Below are 22142 nucleotides of genomic sequence, written 5' to 3'. Positions count from 1 at the left end.
AAATTTGTTTCAAAGACACGGCTGGTAAGACCCAAGCTCCCAGGCTCCCTCGTGACCAGGTCAGCCCTGGTGTGGGGCCACTGCCCCAGCCGGCCACTCCTGGAACCCCTTCCCAGCCAGTGAGCACTCACCGACCCATCGCTCATGACCCTGTGGTCTGGCCACTGACAAGGGAGGAACACAGAAGTGGTGCCCCACCTCGAGCCGGGGACACAGTCGCTGAGTGGCAACTTCACGACTTTTATTTGTGGTGCCTGTGCTTTGTCTCGAAAATATCTTCTCCCCCTGCCCCTGACAGTGGGCGGGGCGGGGGCAGCAAAAAATAGAGATCCCTCCCTATTGCACACGGGCCCTATATAGAGGCCCCCCTGGCCCAGGCTGGCGGGACTCTTGGCACATTCTCGGATCCCTGTTCAGGAGCGGGAGGGGTGACTGGGGTGGCATCACACGTGAGGGGGGGGGACCTCCGGGTGGCCACTCCGGTCCTGGCACTTCCTGGTCCGCGGTTCCTCCGTGGTCCCACCTCCGGTCCCGGGCCCCCCTCAACCACGTCCCCCTACCTGGCTCAGCCTCTGACCTCCATCCTGGCCTCGGGTGGCCCCCCCTCGGCTCCTGGGGATTCTGCTCCCCTCCCAGTCTGGAGGCCCCGAAGGGAGGCTATGGCTTCTCAGAGACCCCCTGGGAGCCCTGTCACTCGTGCTCACACAGGGGAAGGGGTGCGTGTGGCAGAAGCAGCTGTATAAATATGGGTACGGGGAAAGGTCCTCCGCCAGAGTCACTTAGAAAGTTTGCTGATGACGCGGATCAGGGCTGCGTTCTCATCCTTGAGCCTCTGGTTGTCAGCCCGGAGGTCGGACAGGGCCTGGGGGATGGGATAGGGAGGTCAGCTGGGTGGCCCCGGGTCACCCGGGGTCTGCCTAGAACCCGTCCACGGCGCCCCCTTAGGCTCACCTTCAGCTCCTCCTCCAGCTCGGCCGCCTTCCTCTCCAGGGCCCTGCGCTCCTGGCATAAACAGGAGGGGTGAGGCCCAGGGCCTGGGGGCGGGGGAGGGCTAGGGGTCAAGTAGGGCTGAGAAGGGTGGGGAGAGGGCAGAGGACCCTCTTCAGACCCACACGGGACACCCCCATGGCCCCACCCCAGCTGCCCCTACTCACGAATCTCTCCAGCTCCAGGAGGGCGGGCCTCTCTGCAAAGCGCTCCTGCCTCTGGGGACAAGAGAGCCCAAGGCTCAGAGAAGTGGTCAAGCCACAAAGACCAGGACTGGGACCCCAGCCCGGGAAGGGGGCGGCAGTCCAGCCTCCCAGCCGGCACCCCCGCCCGGAGCAGGCCCATCCGGGCCACTGCGACCGGGCTCCCAGGTCGGGGCATCTCACCTGCGTGGCGCGCTCCAACTCCACCTTGAGCTGTGCCAGGCGGAGCGTGGTCTCGGTCAGGGCCTCGCGAAGCCGCTCGTTCTCGCTGCGCAGCTCTGCGTACAGCTGGGGGGAACCGGACAGGGAGCGCGGGTCAGTCCTGCCGGCCCACGTGGGGAAGGGTGGAGAGCAGGGATACACAAGCAGAACCACAGATAGAGAGCTGCAGGGCGGGTGGATAAAGGCCGACCGCGGGGGCAGATGGAGGGTGGGTGGTGTTGCAAACCTTCCTGAAGCCTCCATCGGGCTCGTCTGATTCTGGCTGGGAGTCACGCTGCCGCTGACTGCGAGGTGAAGGGCCGCCCTCGGAAGTGCTGGGGTGGAGGCAGGCAGGGCGTCAGCGGGGCTCCCCGTGGCCCTACAGAAGAGCCCAGACCCTTCCCTGCCCACCCTGTACCTGGACTCTGGGCTGCGGTCGGCCGGCTCCGCCTCCTCCCCCTGCGGGCGGAGGTGGGGTTCAGCCTGATGCCGGGAAGGGAGTCTGGCCCACCACCCCGCCTCCAAGGCCCACCCGTAGCCCAGCTCGCCCCGCCCCTCACCTCCGCAGGCCCCCTCCACTCTTTGCCGACTTTGCGGTGCTCCCTGGCGGCCTGTGGTCCCTGACCCTGCCCGTCAGGCGCCTCTGCTGGGGGGGAGGGGCAGGAATCAGCCCAGAAACCTGGGGAGCAGCCCCTCTCTGCGGTGTCAGGGTCCCTAGGCCCGACCCCTCGGGAAAACAGACTGCAGCGGGAGAGATGGGGAGGCCAGGGGGCAGGAGGTCGACCTCCCAGAAACCAGACCTCACCTCTCAAGGCAGGGCCATCAGAGTTCTCCACCCCCGGGACTCGGGGCCTCCGAGAGGGGTCCTGTCCGAGAAGGGCAGGGAGGTCAGAGGGCAAGGGCATCTTGGAACACCCACCACCTGGTCACCTGACCCCTCTCACCAGGCACGATTTCTCTGGCTCTGGGGTCTTCCCTGCTGCCTTCTCTGCTTCCTTCAGGTCGGTGAGAGTCACACCCTGGGAGAGGGAGAGTGGTCAGGGGTCCCAGAGGTCAAGGCCCAGGCCGCCCAGGATGCAAGTGTAGGCCCCCAGCCCTTCCTCCCTCAGACCCAGGAGTTCTGGCCCCCAGCCCCTCCTCCCTCAGACCCAGGAGTCCTGCCCCCAGCCCCTCCTCCCTCAGACCTGGAGGAGCCCAGTCCCCCAGCCCCCTCCTCCCTCAGACCCAGGAGTCCTGGCCCCCAGCCCCTCCTCCCTCAGACCCAGGAGTCCTGCCCCCCAGCCCCTCCTCCCTCAGACCCAGGAGTCCTGGCCCCCAGCCCCTCCTCCCTCAGACCCAGGAGTCCTGCCCCCCAGCCCCTCCTCCCTCAGACCCAGGAGTTCTGGCCCCCAGGACCTCCTCCCTCAGACCCAGGAGTTCTGGCCCCCAGCCCCTCCTCCCTCAGACCCAGGAGTCCAGGCCTCCAGCCCCTCTTCCCTCAGACCCAGGAGTCCAGGCCTCCAGCCCCCTCCTCCCTCAGACCCAGAAGTCCTGCCCCCAGCCCCTCCTCCCTCAGACCTGGAGGAGCCCAGTCCCCCAGCCCCCTCCTCCCTCAGACCCAGGAGTCCTGCCCCCCAGCCACTCCTCAGACCCAGGAGTTCTGGCCCCCAGCCCCTCCTCCCTCAGACCCAGGAGTCCAGGCCCCCAGCCCCTCTTCCCTCAGACCCAGGAGTCCAGGCCTCCAGCCCCCTCCTCCCTCAGACCCAGAAGTCCTGCCCCCAGCCCCTCCTCCCTCAGACCTGGAGGAGCCCAGTCCCCCAGCCCCCTCCTCCCTCAGACCCAGGAGTCCTGCCCCCCAGCCACTCCTCAGACCCAGGAGTTCTGGCCCCCAGCCCCTCCTCCCTCAGACCCAGGAGTCCAGGCCCCCAGCCCCTCTTCCCTCAGACCCAGGAGTCCAGGCCTCCAGCCCCCTCCTCCCTCAGACCCAGAAGTCCTGCCCCCAGCCCCTCCTCCCTCAGACCTGGAGGAGCCCAGTCCCCCAGCCCCCTCCTCCCTCAGACCCAGGAGTCCTGCCCCCCAGCCCTTCCTCCCTCAGACCCAGGAGTCCTGCCTCCCAGCCCCTCCTCCCTCAGACCCAGGAGTTCTGGCCCCCAGGACCTCCTCCCTCAGACCCAGAAGTCCTGCCCCCAGCCCCTCCTCCCTCAGACCCGGAGGAGCCCAGCCCCCCCGCCCACCCCCACACCTGTGTGGACCTCCGAGACTGACGCATGAGCCGAGAGCGAGCCTTCCGCTGAGATTCAGACTCCTCATCCCGCACAGGCATCTGGTAGGACCTGAGTGAACGGTCCCAACCTCAGTAAGGGTTCCTTTGGGTCCTGTTCCCGTCCCACGGCTAACACTGTTCAGGGAAGGGAAGTTCTGCCAGAGAACATCAACTCCCAGCAGACCCTGGGACAACCTCCCCCTTGGGAGCGCTGCCCGAGGCCCTGGGGCCTCCTGGGCAACGCAATGTCTCCCTGCTGGAGAGAAAGAGGCTTCCTTCCCCCCACCCCCGCCTTCCCCCCACCAGCCTCTTTACCTCCGCCGGTCCCGGGAGTCGGCTGGGGGCGCCGTGGGGGCCGCAGGGACATTTGGCTTCACTGGGGATTCGGGCCCCGGAATTCTGGAGGGAGGAGTGGGGTCATCCGAGGGAGGACGCCTGGAGGTCTCAGACCTGCGAAGTCATTCATTCAGCAAATATCGTTACTCAAGCTCAAGTTACGCGGCAGGTGCTGGATATGCCACACTGAGCAACAAAAAGAATGATCTCTGCCCCAAGTGAGTCAAATGTGTGCGGCAGAGACGCAGAACCAACAAGCGCGAGAGGAGCCCATCACAGAACGGGCCAGAAGGCTAAAGTGCTTGGGAGGAAAGCGCGAGCCTGACAGCAGGTGGGAGGGTGTGCGTGTCCGGACACTGTGGCAGCACGGGCGCGAGGTCCGAGCGGGCCTCACAGACAAGGTGACACTCATACACAGACCCGGGGAAGGGAGGAAGCAAGCCGGGGCGGGGGTGGTGCAGAGCAAAGGCCCTGGGGCAGCAGTGTGACTGTGTCAAAAGGGACAGGGTGGGAGGTGGGGACGGAGGCAACAGGAGGCCACCGCGACCGTGGAAGCTTAGCTGTGAGCTTTTATTTGACGGGCCACGAGGAAAACTGAGGCAAAGAGCGGTCGGGGCAGAGACCCCAGAGGGCAAAAGCACTTGCTCGGGATCAAGCTCACAAGGTTGGGACCCGACCTGCCTCCCACCCGGAAAGGCCCAGGCCCCTGGCTGGCACTCACAGGGCACAGGGCTCCGGCACCTTACGGGAGGGGGTGGGCGTAACTCTGGCGAGGCGGGGCTCCTCAGCCTGTGGGAAGAGAAGACCAGAGGAGGACATTCTCTTCACCGAGGCGGGCCTGGCCCCGGCCCCCGCCCCTCACCCCACTCACCTGCGGGGAGGTCCCTTCCAGCCGAGAGGACGAGGCTGAGCGCTGCAACCCAGCCCCAGGGGTGCCCTCGGCCCCCCGCCTGTCTGTGGGACCCAGGGCACCAGAGCTTCCCGTCTTCTGGAGGCCAAAGCGCCTGGAGAAGGGGGCCTCTTCTGGGGGCTGGAGAAGAGAACGGTCTCAGGGAGAAAGGGTCCTTCTCGGCCACTTCAAGTGTTGCCCCCAGAAGGACCACAACAAACCACTATTCCCATCAGCCCCCTGGGCAGATGCAGCCAGAAAAAAAGCAATCAGTTGTTCTGGAAGATTCTGGAAACTGTTATCTTCACCTTACATACCCTGAAAAGAGGTCTACAGATTCATGACATCTCTCCCCTCCCTCCCCAAACAGTATGACCTCTAGAGCATCCAAACTCACCATGGGGCTCCGAGGGCTAGCGGGTGGTGGAGAAGACACTCCGTTGAGAGTTCTGGATTCTGTGGAGGGTGGCTCTATGGTGCGGGAAAACAGAGATGCCAGGTGCCTCTCAGAACCAGCCCCTCCTCCCTCAGACCCAGGGATCCAGACCTCCCAGCCCCTCCTCCCTCAGACCCAGGAGTCCAGACTCCCAGCCCCCTCTTCCGTCAGTCCCAGGAATCAGGCCCCTAGCCCCCTCCTCCTTCAGACCCAGGAGTCCTGGCCCTCAGCGCCTCCTCCCTCAGACCCAGGATCCTGAACTCCAGCCCCTTCCTCCCTCAGACCCAGGAGTCCTGCCCCCCAGCCCCTACCTCCCTTAGACCCAGGAGTCCAGACCCCCCCCGCCCCTCCTTCATAGATCCAGAAACCCAGACCCTGTCCCGCACCTGTGGGGCCTTCTTCTCCCTCATCCTCGTCATGTATGGGGGGCCCCCCTGCCCCCCCAGGCCGGCGTTCCTTGGACAGATCTTGGAGAGAAATCTTCTCTCGGCTGCTCAGACGACACACGGAGCTCCTGGTGGGAAGGGGAGGGCATGGGGTTCCAGTCCCTGGGACCCTCCACCTGCCCACCCAGGCACCTGTCCACTACCTTCGGTGTTTGCCGCTGGAAGGCACCTGGGGCTCCTGGCTTCTGCTCTGAGAAGCTTCCTTTTGGTTCCGCAGCTGCAAGGGGACAAAGGAGGGGACGGAGGAGGCTGCTGGGAGGGCCCCACGCGGCCCGCGGCCCCCATGTCCAGGGCCGGCACGCACGGCTGTGCAGGTCTGAGTGGAGGAGGCGCCACCTACGGGGAGGCCCGCTCCCAGCGGACACGGGGGATCTGCGGGCCCCTGCACACGGCTGTGTGGCGTCTGGGTCCTCCTCACGGCTGCCTCCCGGCCTCCCCGCTCACCGGGGACACTGTCATCCCTGCCACCTCCCCAGGGCGGCCCGCCCAGCCTTGGCACAGAGGTTCCTCCACCAGGCGAGCCCGTCATTCCCGCCCCTCCTGAGAGGTAGGGCCCCCTTCCCCCGCCGCAGGCTGAGAGCGCACCCACACCTGTGCTCCCTCCTCGCCGAGGGCTGACCCTGCCTCACCCTCCACGAAGCCCACGGCGGCCCCACTACCCTCACCCTCACCCTGCTCCTCAGCCCAGCGTTCAAGGCCCTTCAGGTGGGCCCCCCGGCCCAAGGCCTCCCTGCCTCACACTCCCCTCCAGGCCCCACCCATTTTCCCACCCCCTAGCCTTTGCACGTGCTGTGCCCTCAAACCCGAGCGCATGCCCTGGGTCTGAGAAGCTGTCCGCCAAGCCAGAACCATGACCTTTCCTCTCAACGTCACCACGACCGACCTTTAAACAGAGGGATCTGTGTCCATCTACCCCCCCCCCCCCCCCCCCCACTCACTGGAAGCTCCAGGCAGAGTGCCCGGCCCCCAGGAGGCCTCAGGAGATGCTTCTTGTTCCCAGTCGGCTTACAGTCCGCCAAGCAGGGTTCCAAACGTTCTCATGCAGTAACACGGATACTCCCCGTAGCATAACAGATACTCCGCGTGACTCCTCATAAAGGTGCACACGCCGTTATCCCCACATTACAGGTGAGGAAACTGAGGCCCAGAGAGGTTAAGTGACCAGCCCGAGCTCACAGAGCAAACGCATGCCAGAGCCGGGATTCAGAGCCCAGAGCCCATGCCGTCCAGCCCTTCACTCTGCCTTTTTCCAGCAACAAGGCCTGGCCCGGTGCTGGCTGGGCGGCATTCCGGGGCTGATGAGGCCCAGCCTCCTCCTGACTCCTCTTCCTGACTCTGACTGTCGCCAGCTGGGCAGAAGCAGGTCCCCTGCCAGGGACCACTGGGGAAGCAGGGAGCCGATGGGAGGGAGGGAGCCCCCGAGACTCACATCCTCCTGCTTCCGGGCCAGTTCCTCCAACAGACTCAGCACCTCCTCGTCAGCCAGGTCGCAGGGACGTTGGCCCTGGTGGCGGAGGAAGAGAAGGGGCAGAGGATGATGGAGGGGAGGGGGCCTCCCGCCCCTCAGCCCCACCGGCCCTCGAGCAGCCCGGCCCTCACCGCGTGGGTCAGCGAGTCCATGCCCCCACCGTGCTCGGCCAGCAGGCGGCAGGCGTCCTCCACGCCCCAGTGGGCCGCAGCGTGCAGGGGGGTCCAGCCGTCCCCATCCCGGAGCTCTGGGTCGTAGCCGGCCTGAAGGAGCAGCCTGGGTGCGGGGAGGCTCGGAGTCAAGGACCGAGATGCGGGTTCTGCCCAAGGCTGCCGTCGTCGGCTGGCCGCGCTGGGGCCCGGCCGGGACAGGCAGGTGGCCAGGGCCTCTTCGTGGAGCCCCTCCCCCGGCCCAGTGGGTGGCTTCAGGAACCCTGTCCCTTGTACCGGGCAACTCTCTTGACTGTCACCCCTGGGTGTGGGACACACAGCCCCAGAGCCTGTGAAAGGGCTGAGGCCCCAGAAGGGGCAGCCCTGGGGCAGTGATGTTCTAGGAACCCGCCAGCTCAGGGAGGTGGCCCTCAGCCAAGGCGATGCTGCCCGCCAGGCGACATCTGGCAGTGTCTGGAGACGGTCCGGGAGGCCACAGCTGAGGGGTGGGTGCCAGGGATGTTCCTAACACCCTACGGCGCGGAGGACGGCCCCACGGCAAAGACTGATGTGGTCCAAAACCCCGCTAGTGGTGAGGCCGAGGAGCCCCGGCTTGGAGGACGAGCACAGGATCTGGGGGGCAGGCAGGGTTAGAAGCCCAGGCGGGTCCCGCACGCGCAGCTGGTGGCACACAGCCTGCCTCTGCAGGACTGGCATCGGGTTCCGTGCCCGTGGCAACAAGCGAATACGAGGTGGGAGGTGGACAGAGTTCATGAGACTTTTCAAATAGAAGGGCCTCTGTGGGGCCCTGCTGACCTTGTCGCTCACTCCCCAGAGCTCACTCGCTGCAGCCACCTGGGCGCCTGCACACAGTCCCCAGGGGTCCCCAGGCCGGAGCTCATGCAGCCCCCCTCCCACTCCTCCCAGCGCCCTCTTTATGCGTTTCTAGGCCCACGGTTCTCAACTAGGGACCACGTTGACCCCAGGGGGCACCTGGCCATGTCCGCACACGTTTGGTCATCCTGAGTTGGGGACGGGGTGGGGGGGCGCTCCTGGCCTCCAGGCGAGAGCCCAGGGATACTGCTCAGCACCTTACAACGAATGGGCACACCCCTCCCCGGTCACCAGTGTGCACTCAGGCCCACGTCACGTGGTCTGCTGCCCTGGTCACTTGTCTGCCTCCCCGGCTAGGCTGGGGGCTGCACGTGGGCCCAGACATGTCTCGTGTGCCAGCCGCCCCGGACCTAAAAGACGGCCTGGCTTTCGGCAGGTGCTCGGTAAGTAAGTGCCGAGCGCCACCTCTCTGGGCCTCTACCCTGCCCTTCGTCGGTGATGAGGGGAACATTGGTTACATCCTCCTACAAACGCAGCCGTCCTGAGGGCGGTGATAAAATGGGAGTCGCTGAGCCTTCCCGCGGCCAAAGCACTTCGTTCCTGTGCCCAGACAGTGAGCCGCCCCCAGACCCCGACTCTCCCCCCACTTAGTAACCATGCCCAACTCTCAGCTGGACACGCTGTCACCTGGCTCACGAGGGATCTCCCGGGCTCCCTGGCGGGAGCCCCGGGCAGGCGAGTAACTGGGATGGTGGAAACGCCAAGAAAACGCCAGGTGGTCTGGCAAATGGGACATCAGTGTTCAGCGTGCGGGTCACTTCAGGATTGTTCTTTTAAAAGGAGTCAACAGGGGCGTCTGGGTGGCTCAGTCAGTTAAGCATCTGACTCTTGATTTCAGCCCAGGTCAGGACCTCACAGTCCATGAGTTCAACAGTGCAGAGCCTGCTTGGGATTCTCTCTCTTTCTCCCTCTCTCTCAAAATAATAAACTTTAAAAAATAATCAAGTAAAAGTAAAGGGAATCAACATTTGCTCCTTTTGTCCTCTCCTCCTCCGGGCTGTGTGGGATGCAGATGCAACGGCAGGAGGCGAAGCAGCCACCTGAGACTCAGAGGTGGAAGCCATGGGCAGAAGAGGACAGGGCTGGGCACATGACTGGGCCTGACCATTTACATCCCAGGCCCCTTGCCACTGGGATTAGCTCTGGGATGGGCAGGCGCCCAAGGCGGCCCAGTGAACATCAGGCCAGGACTTTTGCTACAAGAATGGGGGACGAGGCATTCTACTTTCACAGCAGGCAAGCAACTAGGTCATGAACCTGGAGCCACTAGGGGCCATCTCTAGCACCTCACTGGAAAACCTGCCTAAAAACCCAACACAGAGGTGAGCAGAGCTGAGGGATTCATCTCTACTCCATTTCCAGACTGAAAATAAAGGATAAATCACAAAGAGAGAGGACTCAGAGAGGAGAGAATCTGAGGATGAGAATGGGAACCAACCACCCCAACATAAGAGGGTGAGGCAGCCAAACACGGACGGCAGCAAGGGAACACATGCTGTAGCGATTTAAAATACATATGCGCTAGATAACCTGGCCTTCAAATACAGAAATAAACACCGCGGGCACTACAAGGATAAACAGGCAAAATCCACAAGCATTGTAGGAAATTTCAGGGGCACCCGGCTGGCCCACTCAGTGGAGCATGTGACTCTTGATCTCAGGGTTGCAAATTCAAGCCTTGCGTTGGGTGTAGAAATTACTTACACATAAAATCTTAACAAAAACAAAAAAAAAGTATGTCTCTCGCAGTAACTGACAGAGTAGGCAGAGAGGAAAAAAAACCCACTAAGAACATAGGAGGCGGAAATGGCGTGACTACAAAGGTGATCTGATAACCTACACGGAATGCTGTACTTCACAGGATGGTTCTTTTCCAGCTGACACATACCGGGGTATAAAGCAAACCTCAGAGAATTCCGAAAATCCGTTGGAAGCATATGGATTCTCTGACCACGGTGCCATCAAGGCAGGAAATGGGCATTGAAACAATGACTGGAAAAATCCCACGCATCTGAAATTAAGGACATCCTTCTAAATAATCCAGAGGCCAAAGAAGATAGATTACAAGCCGGAAAATGTTTTAAACTTACGGACAACGAAAAGCCTACACATCGGGACTCGTGGACACGGCAAAGGCTGTATTTAGAGACAAATACTCCGTCCACATACATAAATTAAAAAACCCACAGGAAGGTGGAAGACAGCGAGAAGGAACAGATCAGCCCAGCACAAAGAGCAGGGAAGAGTGGGGACACCAGCCCCGCTCACCTCATCACTTCGATGTAGCCCTTAGCGGCTGCCACGTGCAGGGCAGAGGCCCCCGTGCGGGGGTGCCGGGCCTCGGGCATCGCGCCCCCGTTCAGCCAGCATCTCGTGTCACGAAGAAGCAGTTCCTCCTCGGCCCGTTTGGCCGCCTCCACGTCCACACCTGGGAAGACGAGAAGGGGCAGTGGTAGGACTCACACCCGGAGCCCCAGGAGGCACGGGGTCCCCCTCGTTCCACATGCTCCTCCGGGACTCAGGGGACCCGGACTTCCCAGCGGGGCCTCCGAGGCACTGCTGGGAGAACGGGGATCGCAGGCCCTTCTCCCATTTCAACCTAAGTATCACCTTTATCGTTACTCTTAAGTATAAACCCAGCACCTGATTACGTCAAACCCTCCCTGGCACCACCAGTAAAATCCTGAGCCCACGTCTTCACGCACTCTGTCGGAACCCTTTCTGTCACCCTGAGTAGGATAAACCAGGCAAAGGGCCACCAGACCAAGGGGCCGCATTACCGGGGCAACAGCCTCTTTCCTAGCCAGGTGGGGATCCCTGTTCACAGCTGTGCCGTCACCTAGAGCAATCAGAAGAGAGCCAAGCACGCGGCCTCGTCGGTCAGTTTCTGTACATCTTTCAGTTTCCTGCAAAGCTGTTCTGCATTTGGGATGCAAAGGGCAAGGTAAGTGGATTTTGGATCAGAACAGGCAGCCTTGCTGAGGCTGTATTAGTATCTGGTGACCACCACCGAGAATCTGTATGTTGCCTGCCCCCTACTGAGACAGGAGTCAGAAAGGGTCTCTCCCAGCCAACGTTCGATCTCTCTCCTGGAAAGTTTACTGGGGTCTATTGCTGTTCCAACTGTGAGATTTCTCACACCAAAGCGCCGGCTTGGAGCTGAGCCGTCCTGCCCCACAGCTGTCGGCCACGGGCAGCTACCGAGCGCCTGAACTGTAGCTGCTCCAAATCGAAACGTGTCATGAACACAAATACACGCTGGATTTCGATGTGTGGGCGGGAAAAAGTGCGCAGCACGGGGTGCCTGGGTGGCTCAGTCGGCTGAACACCCAACTCTTGAGGTCGGCTCAGGTCATGATCTCACGGTTCGTGAATCCGAGCCCCAGCTGGGGCTCTGTGCTGACAGAGTGGAGCCTGCCTGGATTCTCTCTCCCCCTCTCTCTCTGCCCCTCCCCCACGTGAGTGCACTCTCTCTCCCTCAAAATTAATAAACTTAAAATACAAAAGCGCACAGCAACCCACGAATGGTTTTCTTTATGGTGATTAACGTTGACATGATGTCTTGGGCACACTCAGTTAAGTAAAATACGTTACTAAGTTAATTTCACCTGCTTCTTTTTACTCTTTTAAGTGCACCCACTTAAAAATTTTCCATTACCCTGTGGCTTACACTGGCTTTCCGCTGAGCAGCAGGGGCAAAGGACCCCCGTGGCGCCACCACTTGGGCTTAAAAACTTAAAACAGGACAGAGGCCGCAAAAACCCCCCGTGTGCCCCCCACCAATCTCATCTTGCTTTCGTGATGCTGCGTCCTGTCGCACCCTCACTACACACACGGGAAGGCCTGCCCTAAGCTGGCCCCGGGGGTCCCAGAGGGCAAGCCGCCCAGAACCGGTTGCGCGGCTGCGCCACCTGCTGGCACCCGGGGAACGCGCGACTAAACTCCAACAGGATCACCTCTGGCTGTCGTCTGGCAGCTGTCCAAGGAATGTTTGGCTGGTCGGAGCCCACCTGGTGGGCCCAGCTTGGGGCGGAGAGGCCGGGACAGTGCTGGGGACTCAGGGACACCCTCCCCCCCACCGCTGCACACAACTTCCTTAAAGGGAATCACCTTCAATCCTACTACAGATGCGTGTGCCTTCCTTAGGCAGCGAAGGGTGGGGTTTGCTGACCTTTTTCCAACCACCGCTAGTGTCCTCTGGCATGGTCACACACATCCTTCTGCACTCTGCTTTTTGCTGAGATTTGCGTTTGTTGATGGAGCTCTCGATCAGGGTTGGCAAACCTGTCTGGTTTTTGCCTTTTGTTCTACTGATGGTAAAACACAATACCTCATACCCATTAAGCAGGCATTCCCTGTACCTCCCTCCCCAGCCCCTGGCAACCATCAGTCTACTTCCTGTCATTAAGCTTTGCCTGTTCCGGAAGGCCCCCTGTGTTTGTGAATAAAGCTTTATTGGAACGCGGCCACGCCCACCACGGACACAGGGCCCCTTGGCTGTGCTGGGGAGGGCGGTCGCAGGCCCCCCCCCCCCCCGACCCCGGGCCGGCTGCAGCGTGACAGCACCTCCCACAAAGTCTCGTCCTTCACAGAAGCTGCCAGCCCATTTACAGATTAGTGATTTACCCAACCTCCTCTGCTGGAGGCCCCAGCCTCTCCCGCTGCCAACAACCGCCCCCGCCCCCATGAAGATTCCTGTCCGAGGGCGGGAGTGCCTCCCGTCTGGTGGCCTAGCAGCAGAACGGCTAGATACCCCCTTCCCGCCCAGTTCTGTGTCCCTGCGGCCCGTCCTGCAGCTGGGCTGGGGGCAGCTCTACAGCGCGGATGGGTGGCCACATCGCCTGGCCTCACCACCCATCCTTCTCGCCCCAGCTAGGGCTGGCTCAGGCGGAGGGTGGCGCTCAGGTGGCTGAGGAAATCTAGTCCTAGATCAGCCGAAGAATCAGCCAGCACTGTTAGCAGCGGCGCTTCATACCCGGTTGAGAGAATCTGCCTGAGAATGAAGTCCGTGCAGGGGCGCCTGGGGGGCTCAGGTCATGACCTCATAGCTCAAGGGGTTCGAACCCCACGTAGGGCTCTGTACTGACATCTGAGACTCTGAAGCCTGCTTTGGATTCTGTCTCCCTCTCTGCTCCTCCCCCACTCACGCTCTGTCTCTCAAAAATAAATACAAATTAAAAAAAAAAAGAAAAGAAAAGCATGAAGTCAATGCAGAGTTCAGTACAGTGATATTTTCGAGTTGGCGCCCCTGGATCAAACCATGCCTGAAGTCTGTGCAATTCCTGGACTTCAGTTACATGACCCATTAATTGCCTTTTCATCTTAAACTGTGGTAAAACACACATCAAATTTACCATCTTAACCCCGTTTAACTGCAGTCTTGTGGCATTAAGTATATTCACGTTGCCGTGCGGCCTCCACCATCTGTCTCCAGAACACTCTTCATCTTGCACAACTGAAACCCCGTCCCCATCAAACAGCATCGCCCCGCTTCCCCCTCCCCAGCCCCCGCGCCCACCACTCTACCTTCTGCTTCTACGAACTTGACCATTTTAGTCCCGTTCCTCATAGAGTCAGAATCACACAGCGTTTGTACACTTTGTGCCAGACTCTCTCACCGAGCACACTGTCCTCAGGTTTCACTCACACTGTAGCACGTGTCCGAACCTCTTGCCTTTTTAAGGCTGAATAACAGTATTCCATCGTAGCACATGCCACACGTTGTTCATCCATTTCTCGGCTGGTGGACACTCGGGCTGCTTCCACCTTTGTGCTACTGTGAGAAACGGCCGCTTCAAACACGCTGCACAAACCGCCTCTTGGGCTGGGCCCTGAGCCCGGCTGCAACGGGTTCCCACAGAAGCGGCCCGCCAAGCCTCACCCGACAGACGACTTTTTAATCACGAAGGGAGGCGGACTCCACGGTAGAGCCACCTGGCCAGTGCCCCTCCGAGAAGTTCAAGGCTAACAGCAACAGGGCAGGCAGACAAGCACCTGTCTCCCGAACAACGCACTGAGAAGTTCCTGCCACGAACGCAGACCCGACTCTCCTGGAGAAGCGGCAGGCGGGTCCAGGCCGGGGGACACGCTGTGTACAGAAGGCAGGGTGAGGAGGGCAAGGGGAGACCAAGGGCAGGGCAGGACCACAGGAGGCGCAGAGGGGAGGCTACAATGTGCCACAGGTAACAGCGCAGCACCAAGGCCAAGGTCCCGATGCCCACAGAGGAGTAACAACGTGACATCCTGTGTCCTTGTTCTAGGAGACACAGGCTCCCACGTCACGGCCAGGGTTACAGTGTCTGCTTCGTGTTCTTGAGATGGCTGGGAACAGAGAGGGAGGCAGCTGGGGAGGGAGAAAGAAAAGGAAGGGAGGGGGTGGGGGAAGAGTGCTATTTATGTATAGTGGGGGGAGGGGGGAGGCAGGGCAAATGCAGATGGGCCAAAATGTTAAAAACTAACGAATCTATACCGTATGACCCCATTTATACAAAACGTTCCAAAATGTGTAGGGACAGGAAGCGGATGAATGGTGTCTCAGGGCTGAGTGGGAGTGGGGTGCCGGTTGAGGGCTCCCGGTTTCTTTGGTGTGACCGAAGCCCTCTGAGTCCATGTGGTGAGGCAGGCACAACACTGTGAAACGCTAAGAAACCAGCGGACCGCACGCTTTTGAAGAGAACCGAACGGGCTACGAATCCATCTCCACAAAGCTGCTAAAACCACCGGCCAAGCTCAGGGAGGGTCACGTGGCCGCCCCCTAAGGCTGTCCCAACCTTTGTCCACGTCTGAAGTTTTTCAGGGTGAGAAGTCAGAGAGGAGAGAAGCAGCTCAGCTCTGCCTTAGTGCCCGCCCCCCACGTTTGCCGTGACCCCAGACGTCCACCTGCACGCGGCTCTCTGACCTTAGCAGCAGTCAGCCTGCCCAAGCCAAGCCCGGGGATCCGGGCGTCACCTTCCACACCCCAGGGCCTGCTCTTCAGCAGCCTCGCTGAAGCAGCCACGGGGCCTCCAGACCCCCAGGCCCTGTGCCCACACCTTTTCGACGGCTCCCTCGCTGAACCCGGACCAGCACCCCACGGCCCGTGCCCTCCAGGTCACTCAGGCCACAGCCTTCCTCGCACACCCCACGCATCAGCTGGTTCTAGGCGGCTGCTTTGGGGAGTACGTTTGGACATGAGCCCCTCTGAGAACTTGCTAGAAGCAATACACGTTCTCCCTAGAAATATGAACATGGCCACACACAGAGTTTCAGGGGGTCCTGGGCCCCATGTTAAGGACCCTGCGGTTCAGTGACTGTGCACACGGGGAGAACAGTCCCCCTCAGGGAACACTTCGGAGAGGACAATCTCACCTGAGAGACCCCTGGACAAGCCCCCCACACCTCATTTCCTCACTCACTCCTGGGGTAAAATGACAATCTGGGTCAACGTCAGGTTGGGCTCTTATCCGTGCCCAGCGGTGGCACACGCACTTTACACGATCATTCAATGTTCCAAGCAACCCGAGGACGGGGACCCACATGCCCACCTCACAGGTAAGGAACCCGAAGCAGACAGGGTCAGAGAACCCTAGGAAAAGCAGGGCTGGCCTCCGAGCCCCAGCAGTCTGTTCCCCGTGCCCGCAGGAAGCACCCAGGCGCCCACCTCGGTAGGCAATCTCCGCCTTCAGCAGCCCCTCCATGGCGTCCGACTCGGCCAAGTCCAGGGGCAAGTCCCCATCGCTGTTGACGGCGGCAATGTCAGCCCCGTGGCTCAGGAGGTACCTGGGGGTGGTGGTGGAGGGGTGGGGAGGTCAGGGCTGCGGGGTCTGAGCTCCGGTCCCCACGCGATCCCACTTACCCTCCCCGCCGCCTCACCTGGCGATGTCCAGGTAACCACAGGAGGCGGCCACATGCAGGGGCGTCCAGCCCTCGTTGTCCGCCTGGTTCACCGTGGCACCCTGCTCCACCAGGAAGCGCACCACCTCCAGGTTCTCATCAATGCAGGCCTGGGGCGCAGGGGACACGGCTGTCAGCCCTCACCTCACCCAGGCACCGCACGCCCAGCAAGGCAGGACTCCCGAGGGGCCGTGAGACAGACCCCGGGCACGGAGTCAGACATTCAAGGGAAAAAACCAGATGACCCTGGGACAGACCCCAGAAGGCACCAGCCCTGCTCCTGGAGGCCCATTCAGCTACCCAGCTATTTAAGACCTCTTGGCTTCCCAAAGGTTAGGTCAGCTGGGCATCTGGAGCTCAGTGGAAGCCCATGAGAACAGGACACCCAGATCCTTGCAAGTACGAATTGGATAAAGGGAGGGGGCTTTTCTCCAGCGTGGGAAGTCCTGGATGTTAGATACCATGTACCCCAGTCATCACCAACAGGACAAGGCTTCCAGTGACGAAGACCTCCTCCCTCAGACCATGGAGTTCTGAGCCCCCTGCCCTCTTCCCTTAGACCCTAGAAGCCAGGCCCCCAGCCCCCTCCTCCCTCAGACCCTGCAGTATTGACCCCAGCCCCCTCCTCCCTCAGACCGGGAGTCCAGGCCCCCAGCCCCCTCCTCCCTCAGACCGGGAGTCCAGGCCCCCAGCCCCCTCCTCCCTCAGACCCAGGGATCCAGGCTCCCAGCCCCTCCTCCCTCAGGCCCAGGAACCAGGTCCCCAGCCCTCTCCTCCCTCAGACCCAGGGATCCAGGCTCCCAGCCCCTCCTCCCTCAGGCCCAGGAACCAGGTCCCCAGCCCCCTCCTCCCTCAGACCCAGGGACCCAGACTCCCAGCCCCTCCTGCCTCAGGCCCAGGAACCAGGTCCCCAGCCCCTTCCTCCCTCAGACCCAGGGATCCAGGCTCCCAGCCCCTCCTCCCCCAGGCCCAGGAACCGGGTTCCCAGCCCCCTCCTCCCTCAGACCCAGGGATCCAGGCTCCCAGCCCCTCCTCCCTCAGGCCCAGAAACCAGATCCCCAGCCCCCTCCTCCCTCAGGCCAAGCAGATGCTCCCCAGGATGCTGACCATGGCCCTGACTCCCACCCTGAGGGGACTGGCCTGGCCCCTGGGGCCCAAAGCTGTGCACGGGGTACTGTGCCAAGGGATCTCCACCTGGGAAGACCTTCCCTAATCCTCCTGCTGTCAAGGCTCTGTACTGCAGAGGAAGAAATCCATCTCAAGGAGTCAGCAGCCCTTGCCTGAATAGGGACAGCAAGGGGACAGAGAAGGGATTTAGCCCAGGGCACATGAAAACCCCGGTGGGCGCTGGGACCTGAGCAGGGTCCAGGCAAGGGGTGGGCCTGGCTTCCTGGGTCCCTGGGCTAAATTAACTCCCCAACTCCCTCACCTCTCCAAAACCCGTCCATCTGGAGAAGGGGGGAGGTGGTGAGGGCCAAGAGCATGAAGTCATGGAAACTCAGGCTGCAGGGGGGGGTGGGGGGGGAGGGCACACGTGCCCTGGGAACGGGATGAACTGGGCTTGGTTTATTTCCACCCGGTTGTCATGGTGATGGGGGGGGTCGAGGAGGGAGATGGGCCTTTCCCTTTCAAGGACCTGGCCGGGCACAGGAATCCATGTGAAAGATGCCCGAGGCCTGGGCACCAGGGATCCAGGAATCCAGACAACAGCAACCCCCCCCACCAGGAGTCCAAGCCGCTCCCTCCACCCAGACTTAGTCCCCGCTTCCACCCTCCCTATTCAGATCTAAGAACTGTGGCTCCTAGTCCCTCCTATGCCAGACCCCAGACCCAGCTGCTAATTCACAAGGCAATTTTGACGAGGGGGGGGAATATACCAGCTTTATCATGGGGTTAATAAGCCCACCTGAGGTAGGTGCCGGGGTGTGAGAACTCCCGGGCACACACAAGGGCAGGGGGCTGTCGCCTGGGGACCCACTCCAGGGAGGACTCAGAAAGGAAACCACAGCCCCAGGACGCACCCAGACAAGGTGACCCACTGTCCCAGTTTGTTTGGGACGGGGGCTGCCTGAGACCTGGGACTTTCACTGCTAAAACCAGGCCAGTCTAGAGCAAACCACCCTGCATTGGTCACCCCACAACAGACCTGACCCAAACCCCAGGTCGCCCGCCTGCTGGCCATGTGACCTGAGGCAGGAACTTCCCCTCTCTGAACCTCCAAAGCCCTAATCCTTCAGGCTTCCTGCAAAGCCCCGGAAAGTGGGTTTACCAAGGGCTTGCCTGAGTGGGAAAGGGATTTCACCTGAAAAGGCAGCCTGATAGGCAAGGCCTAGAGGGATGACAAAGAAGGGGGCTCAGCCTGGAGAGCAGGGCCAAGAGCCCCTGAGGAAAAGTCCAGGAGAGCCCAGGCCTGGACGGTGGCAGAGGAAGGGAAACAGAAGCCTGAGGCCCCTCTCCCCTGGGCTTGCCCCGTACTCTGACACCTTACAAGGCTCAGGGAAGCAGGCCCCTCCTCTGGGTGGTAGAAAGCATCCTCGCTAGCACCAGGGACTCTGTAGGGGACAGGCCTGGGGGTCAGGGAAGAGAAAAAGAGGACAGGTAGCAGTTAGACCAGGCAGCAGCCCTCCAGCTGAATGCCTGTGCTGCATCCTGAAGGGTTTTCCACACATCTGACCTCCCTCCTTCATCGGAGCCCTGCCACAGAGGGACTACTAGCCCTGTTGTACAGATGAGGAAACTGAGGCACAGAGAGAAAGGACGCTAACTTGAGGCAACAATGCTAAGGAACTGCGATTTGAACCCAGGACCATACTGATTTTCCTGAATTGCTCCTCTCCTCTTCCTGGGAGACCTGAGAAGTGGGCCTCTTCAAACATCCCTGCCTCCCCAGTCAAGCTTTCCACAGGGTCTTTTCTGGTTCCATCAATGACCAAACTCTATGGGTTCTGGCGGGAGGAGAGGGCTGAGGACTGGACCAGTATCAGGAGACAAGGAGGGAGATGGTCTCAGGGATGAGACAGAGGGTGGTGGCTCTTCTGTGGCCAGTCCTATCCCTGGTGGTCCCACTGTGGGAGGATAGATAAATGCATCCAGAACCAAAGAGGGTCCTGTGGCATAAGGTGGTCCTGGTTCTGGGACACACAAACACTGGAGGAGACAATCAGGGAGTCCTGGAAAGGCATGGGGGCCAGGTTATGGATGGAGACCAGCAGGGCTGTAGTACCCTTGGGAAGCTGACATACCCAGAGCCAGACAGATCACACAGTCTCTAGGAGAGAAGCTGCCAGATGCCCAGGAGAAGGCATCCGGGCAGAGAGAGCAAGATGACCAAGGATAGAGAGGCAGGTGCATTGAGGCCCCCCAAGAAAAGGGCAAGGTTACAGGCACAGCCAAGGGAAGGGGCGGGAGGCAGAGAAGGTGCCTGGAGAAGGAGAAACGTCCCTGACACAAGGCCTACGGTGGAGAAAACAAGAGGCACAGCCTCCAGAAAGAGAATGAAGACGGTCTGCGGGTGGAGACAGCAGGAGGTGCCCCAGACAAGGAAACGAGGTGGTACAAAGCCTAGAAAAACCTGAGCCAAGAAAGAGCATCCTTATACAGCAACAGACGGTACTGCCTAAGGGCGAGAAGGACTAATTGGAAAGCAGCAGCACGGAAGATATGCCCCTAGCCAAACAGGTAGTCCGGGCCAGGGGCCAGGGGAGGAAGCCCCACAGGCGCAGGCGCGTGCCTGCACAGGACGATGCTTGCTGCTCAGCGAAAGCGACACCTGCCTGGAAAGGGGAAACAGTGGGCTGGAGGACGTAGAAGTATTGCTAGAAGAAGTGCACAGCCTCGGGAAAGGTGGCAGCATTAGATGGCACAGGAGAGGAGACACAGAGACTACTGAAGGGTGCTCAGGGTCGGGAGAAGGCAGCGCGAAGTGACAACGACCGGGACCAGTGGCATGGACCAGACCGAGGCCGTCAGCAGTGGCTCGGGTCCAGACTGAGGGCGGCGCAGGGCGGCAGAGACCAGGGCCGGTTGAAGAGGCTCAAGACTGGAAACAGGGAGTTGCAGGTGGGTGGCAAGGGCCAGGGGGTCGGAGAGGGCAGCAGCACAGGACGGCGCGCACCGAGACTGACGACCGTGAGTGACTCAGGGCCCGGAGGACGCTGGAGGAGGCTCGGACCCTGGGCGGACCAGGTCCGGGGAGGGGCCGGGGGCGCTGACCTGGTGCAGGGCGCTGATGCCGTCGGCGTTGGTGGAATCGAGCACCGCGCGGGCGGGCGGCGGGGCGGCGGGGTCGAGCTCGGCGCCGGGGCCGGGGTCCGCGGCGCGCAACATCAGGCGCGCCTCGTCCAGGTCGCCGCCCGCGCAGGCCGCCAGGAACTCGGCGGCGCGCTCGAAGCGCACGGTGCGGGCGCGCCGCTCCCCGGGGCCCGGCTCGGCGCCCGCCCGCGCCCCCCACTGCCGCAGCTGCTCCCGCCGCCGCTCGCGGGCCGCGGCCGCCGCTGCCCCGGGGCCCGTCCCCGGGCCGTCCTCGCCCGACATCGCGCCGCCCGCCCGCCGGTAAGCGAGCGAGCGACCGCCGAGCGCCTAGCCTCGAGCCGCCGCCGCCACCGCCGCCACCGCCGCCCGCCCGCCGGGGGCCGCCGGGAACTGCCGCTGGCCCAGAGCCGCCCGAGGATCTGCCTGCCCCCGCCCGGCGCGTCGACGTCACACGCCGCCCCGGGGCGCTCTGGGAAATGGAGTCCGTGAGCCGAAGTTGCTAATGGCAACCTTCGGGCTCGCTCAGCCCCGAGGCACGCTGGGAAGTCCGCAGCTCCCGGGCAGCTGATGTAGGGGAGGGTCCCGGGAGCGCCGGGAAGCGGGGTCTCCGGGCTGGAGGCGCGCCCCGAGGTGTGCTGGGAAACGCAGGGACCAGTGGCACGGGGCCCGGGAGTCGGAAAAGATATAACGCTCATTTTCCCAGCTAATTCTTTGTGGGCTCTTTGGTCTGCTTGCTTCAACTAGAAATAGGAAGACAAGGACGTTTGTCTTCTGTCCGCAGTCATTACGCCCAGCGCCCAGAATGGATCCTAATAGAACGCGACCGGAGATAGTTTCTGCATGAATGAATTACCATTAACTCATTAATTCCCGACCAGCACGCCCCGCAACCCAGAACTCCCGCGGGACAATTCTGCCTCCCTGGGTGACCGCCCAGGTCATGCAGGGAGATAAAATCTGTGGCCTTCGGTCCACAGCCCTAGAGCACGCCGGGAGGTGTAGTCCTCAGGGCCACGCCTCTAGTGACACGGTGGGTCCTAGGCAGAGCCCCAAACATCGCAAATCACCAGGATCAAGGGGAAGAGAAGCCCAAAGTCCCTTATAGTAACCCCTGGGTTACATCCGGGAAAGGAGCCCAAGGGGCGGGGTCCACAAGAACGCCCGTCCTTCTCGCGCTCGCACGGTGGGAAATGTAGTCCAGGCTCTACATCCTCGCATGTCATGCTGGGATTTGTAGTCCTGGGTGAGGCGTTCCACGTAGCACTTTCAAAGCAAGAAATAATCTTCACCTTAAGTGTCCTGTACCTAAATCCTGGATGGGAAAGATGCAGGCACTTCGAGATCGGAAGAAAGACCCGTACAAATCGTACAGAAAGGTGCTGAAATCTGGATAGATTTTTTTTCCCGAGGGATGTTGGAGTTACCCACCCACTCCAAAGTCCTCGGCCCTGTAGGAAGATATAAACTACAAATCCCATGAGGTCTGCGGAACGCTGGCGGTAGAAATAAAGGGAATAGGTGTCCCGGTGGTTCTTGGGATGTGTAGTCCCTGAACTCGCACGCTTCCCACAGTTGTACACACCCATCCTCCTTCTGCAGGGGGCTTAAAAGACAAGCAGTAAATCAGCCCTACAGTTGTTACGTGTGGGTGTGTATGTGTGTGTTTCAGTGCCTGTGCACAACTGTGACACATTATAGCCTTGTGTTTTTGCGATCCTGTGTGTGCCAAGGTGCATGCTGTTTATAAGGACTCGTATTATGTCTGTAA

At 61.3% G+C, this 22142-nt stretch overlaps 1 protein-coding gene across 7 annotated transcripts; it reads right to left on the bottom strand.

Moving 5' to 3' along the window:
* Positions 1–219: 219 nt before the first annotated feature.
* PPP1R12C (protein phosphatase 1 regulatory subunit 12C) lies at positions 220–20656 on the bottom strand. Of its 7 annotated transcripts, none has more exons than XM_042918179.1 (22): positions 20336–20656; positions 16103–16233; positions 15891–16009; positions 10520–10679; positions 7340–7484; positions 7170–7244; positions 5884–5957; positions 5681–5808; positions 5256–5329; positions 4841–4999; positions 4691–4758; positions 3949–4083; positions 3613–3703; positions 2336–2410; positions 2197–2257; positions 1952–2037; positions 1810–1850; positions 1639–1726; positions 1374–1478; positions 1155–1205; positions 952–1002; positions 220–862 (listed from the first exon to the last, which is right to left on the bottom strand). In XM_042918179.1, the coding sequence occupies exons 1-22, from the start codon at positions 20654–20656 to the stop codon at positions 776–778; spliced, it is 2325 nt and encodes a 774-aa protein (XP_042774113.1). In that variant the 3' UTR covers positions 220–775. The 7 variants fall into 7 exon arrangements, 6 of the variants coding, with proteins under 6 accessions (XP_042774113.1, XP_042774114.1, XP_042774116.1 ...); XM_042918180.1 differs by having other exon boundaries at positions 1952–2034; XM_042918181.1 differs by having other exon boundaries at positions 770–862; positions 952–1034.
* Positions 20657–22142: the final 1486 nt, after the last annotated feature.

Source organism: Panthera leo, chromosome E2 (genome assembly GCF_018350215.1).
Source record: "Panthera leo isolate Ple1 chromosome E2, P.leo_Ple1_pat1.1, whole genome shotgun sequence".
NCBI lineage: Eukaryota > Metazoa > Chordata > Mammalia > Carnivora > Felidae > Panthera > Panthera leo.
The sequence above is the reverse complement of the archived record's forward strand: the minus strand, read 5'-3'. Positions and strand labels throughout refer to the sequence as shown.

Coding starts and splice junctions, on each gene's coding strand:
- PPP1R12C (XM_042918179.1), bottom strand. CDS start 20,656: ATGTCGGGCGAGGACGGCCCGGGGACGGGCCCCGGGGCAGCGGCGGCC. Junction 10,680..15,890: donor GGCGGAGATTGCCTACCGAG/GTGGGCGCCTGG, acceptor TCGTCTTCCCAG/GTGTGGACGTGGAGGCGGCC. Junction 5,330..5,680: donor GGGAGAAGAAGGCCCCACAG/GTGCGGGACAGG, acceptor CCCGCACCATAG/AGCCACCCTCCACAGAATCC.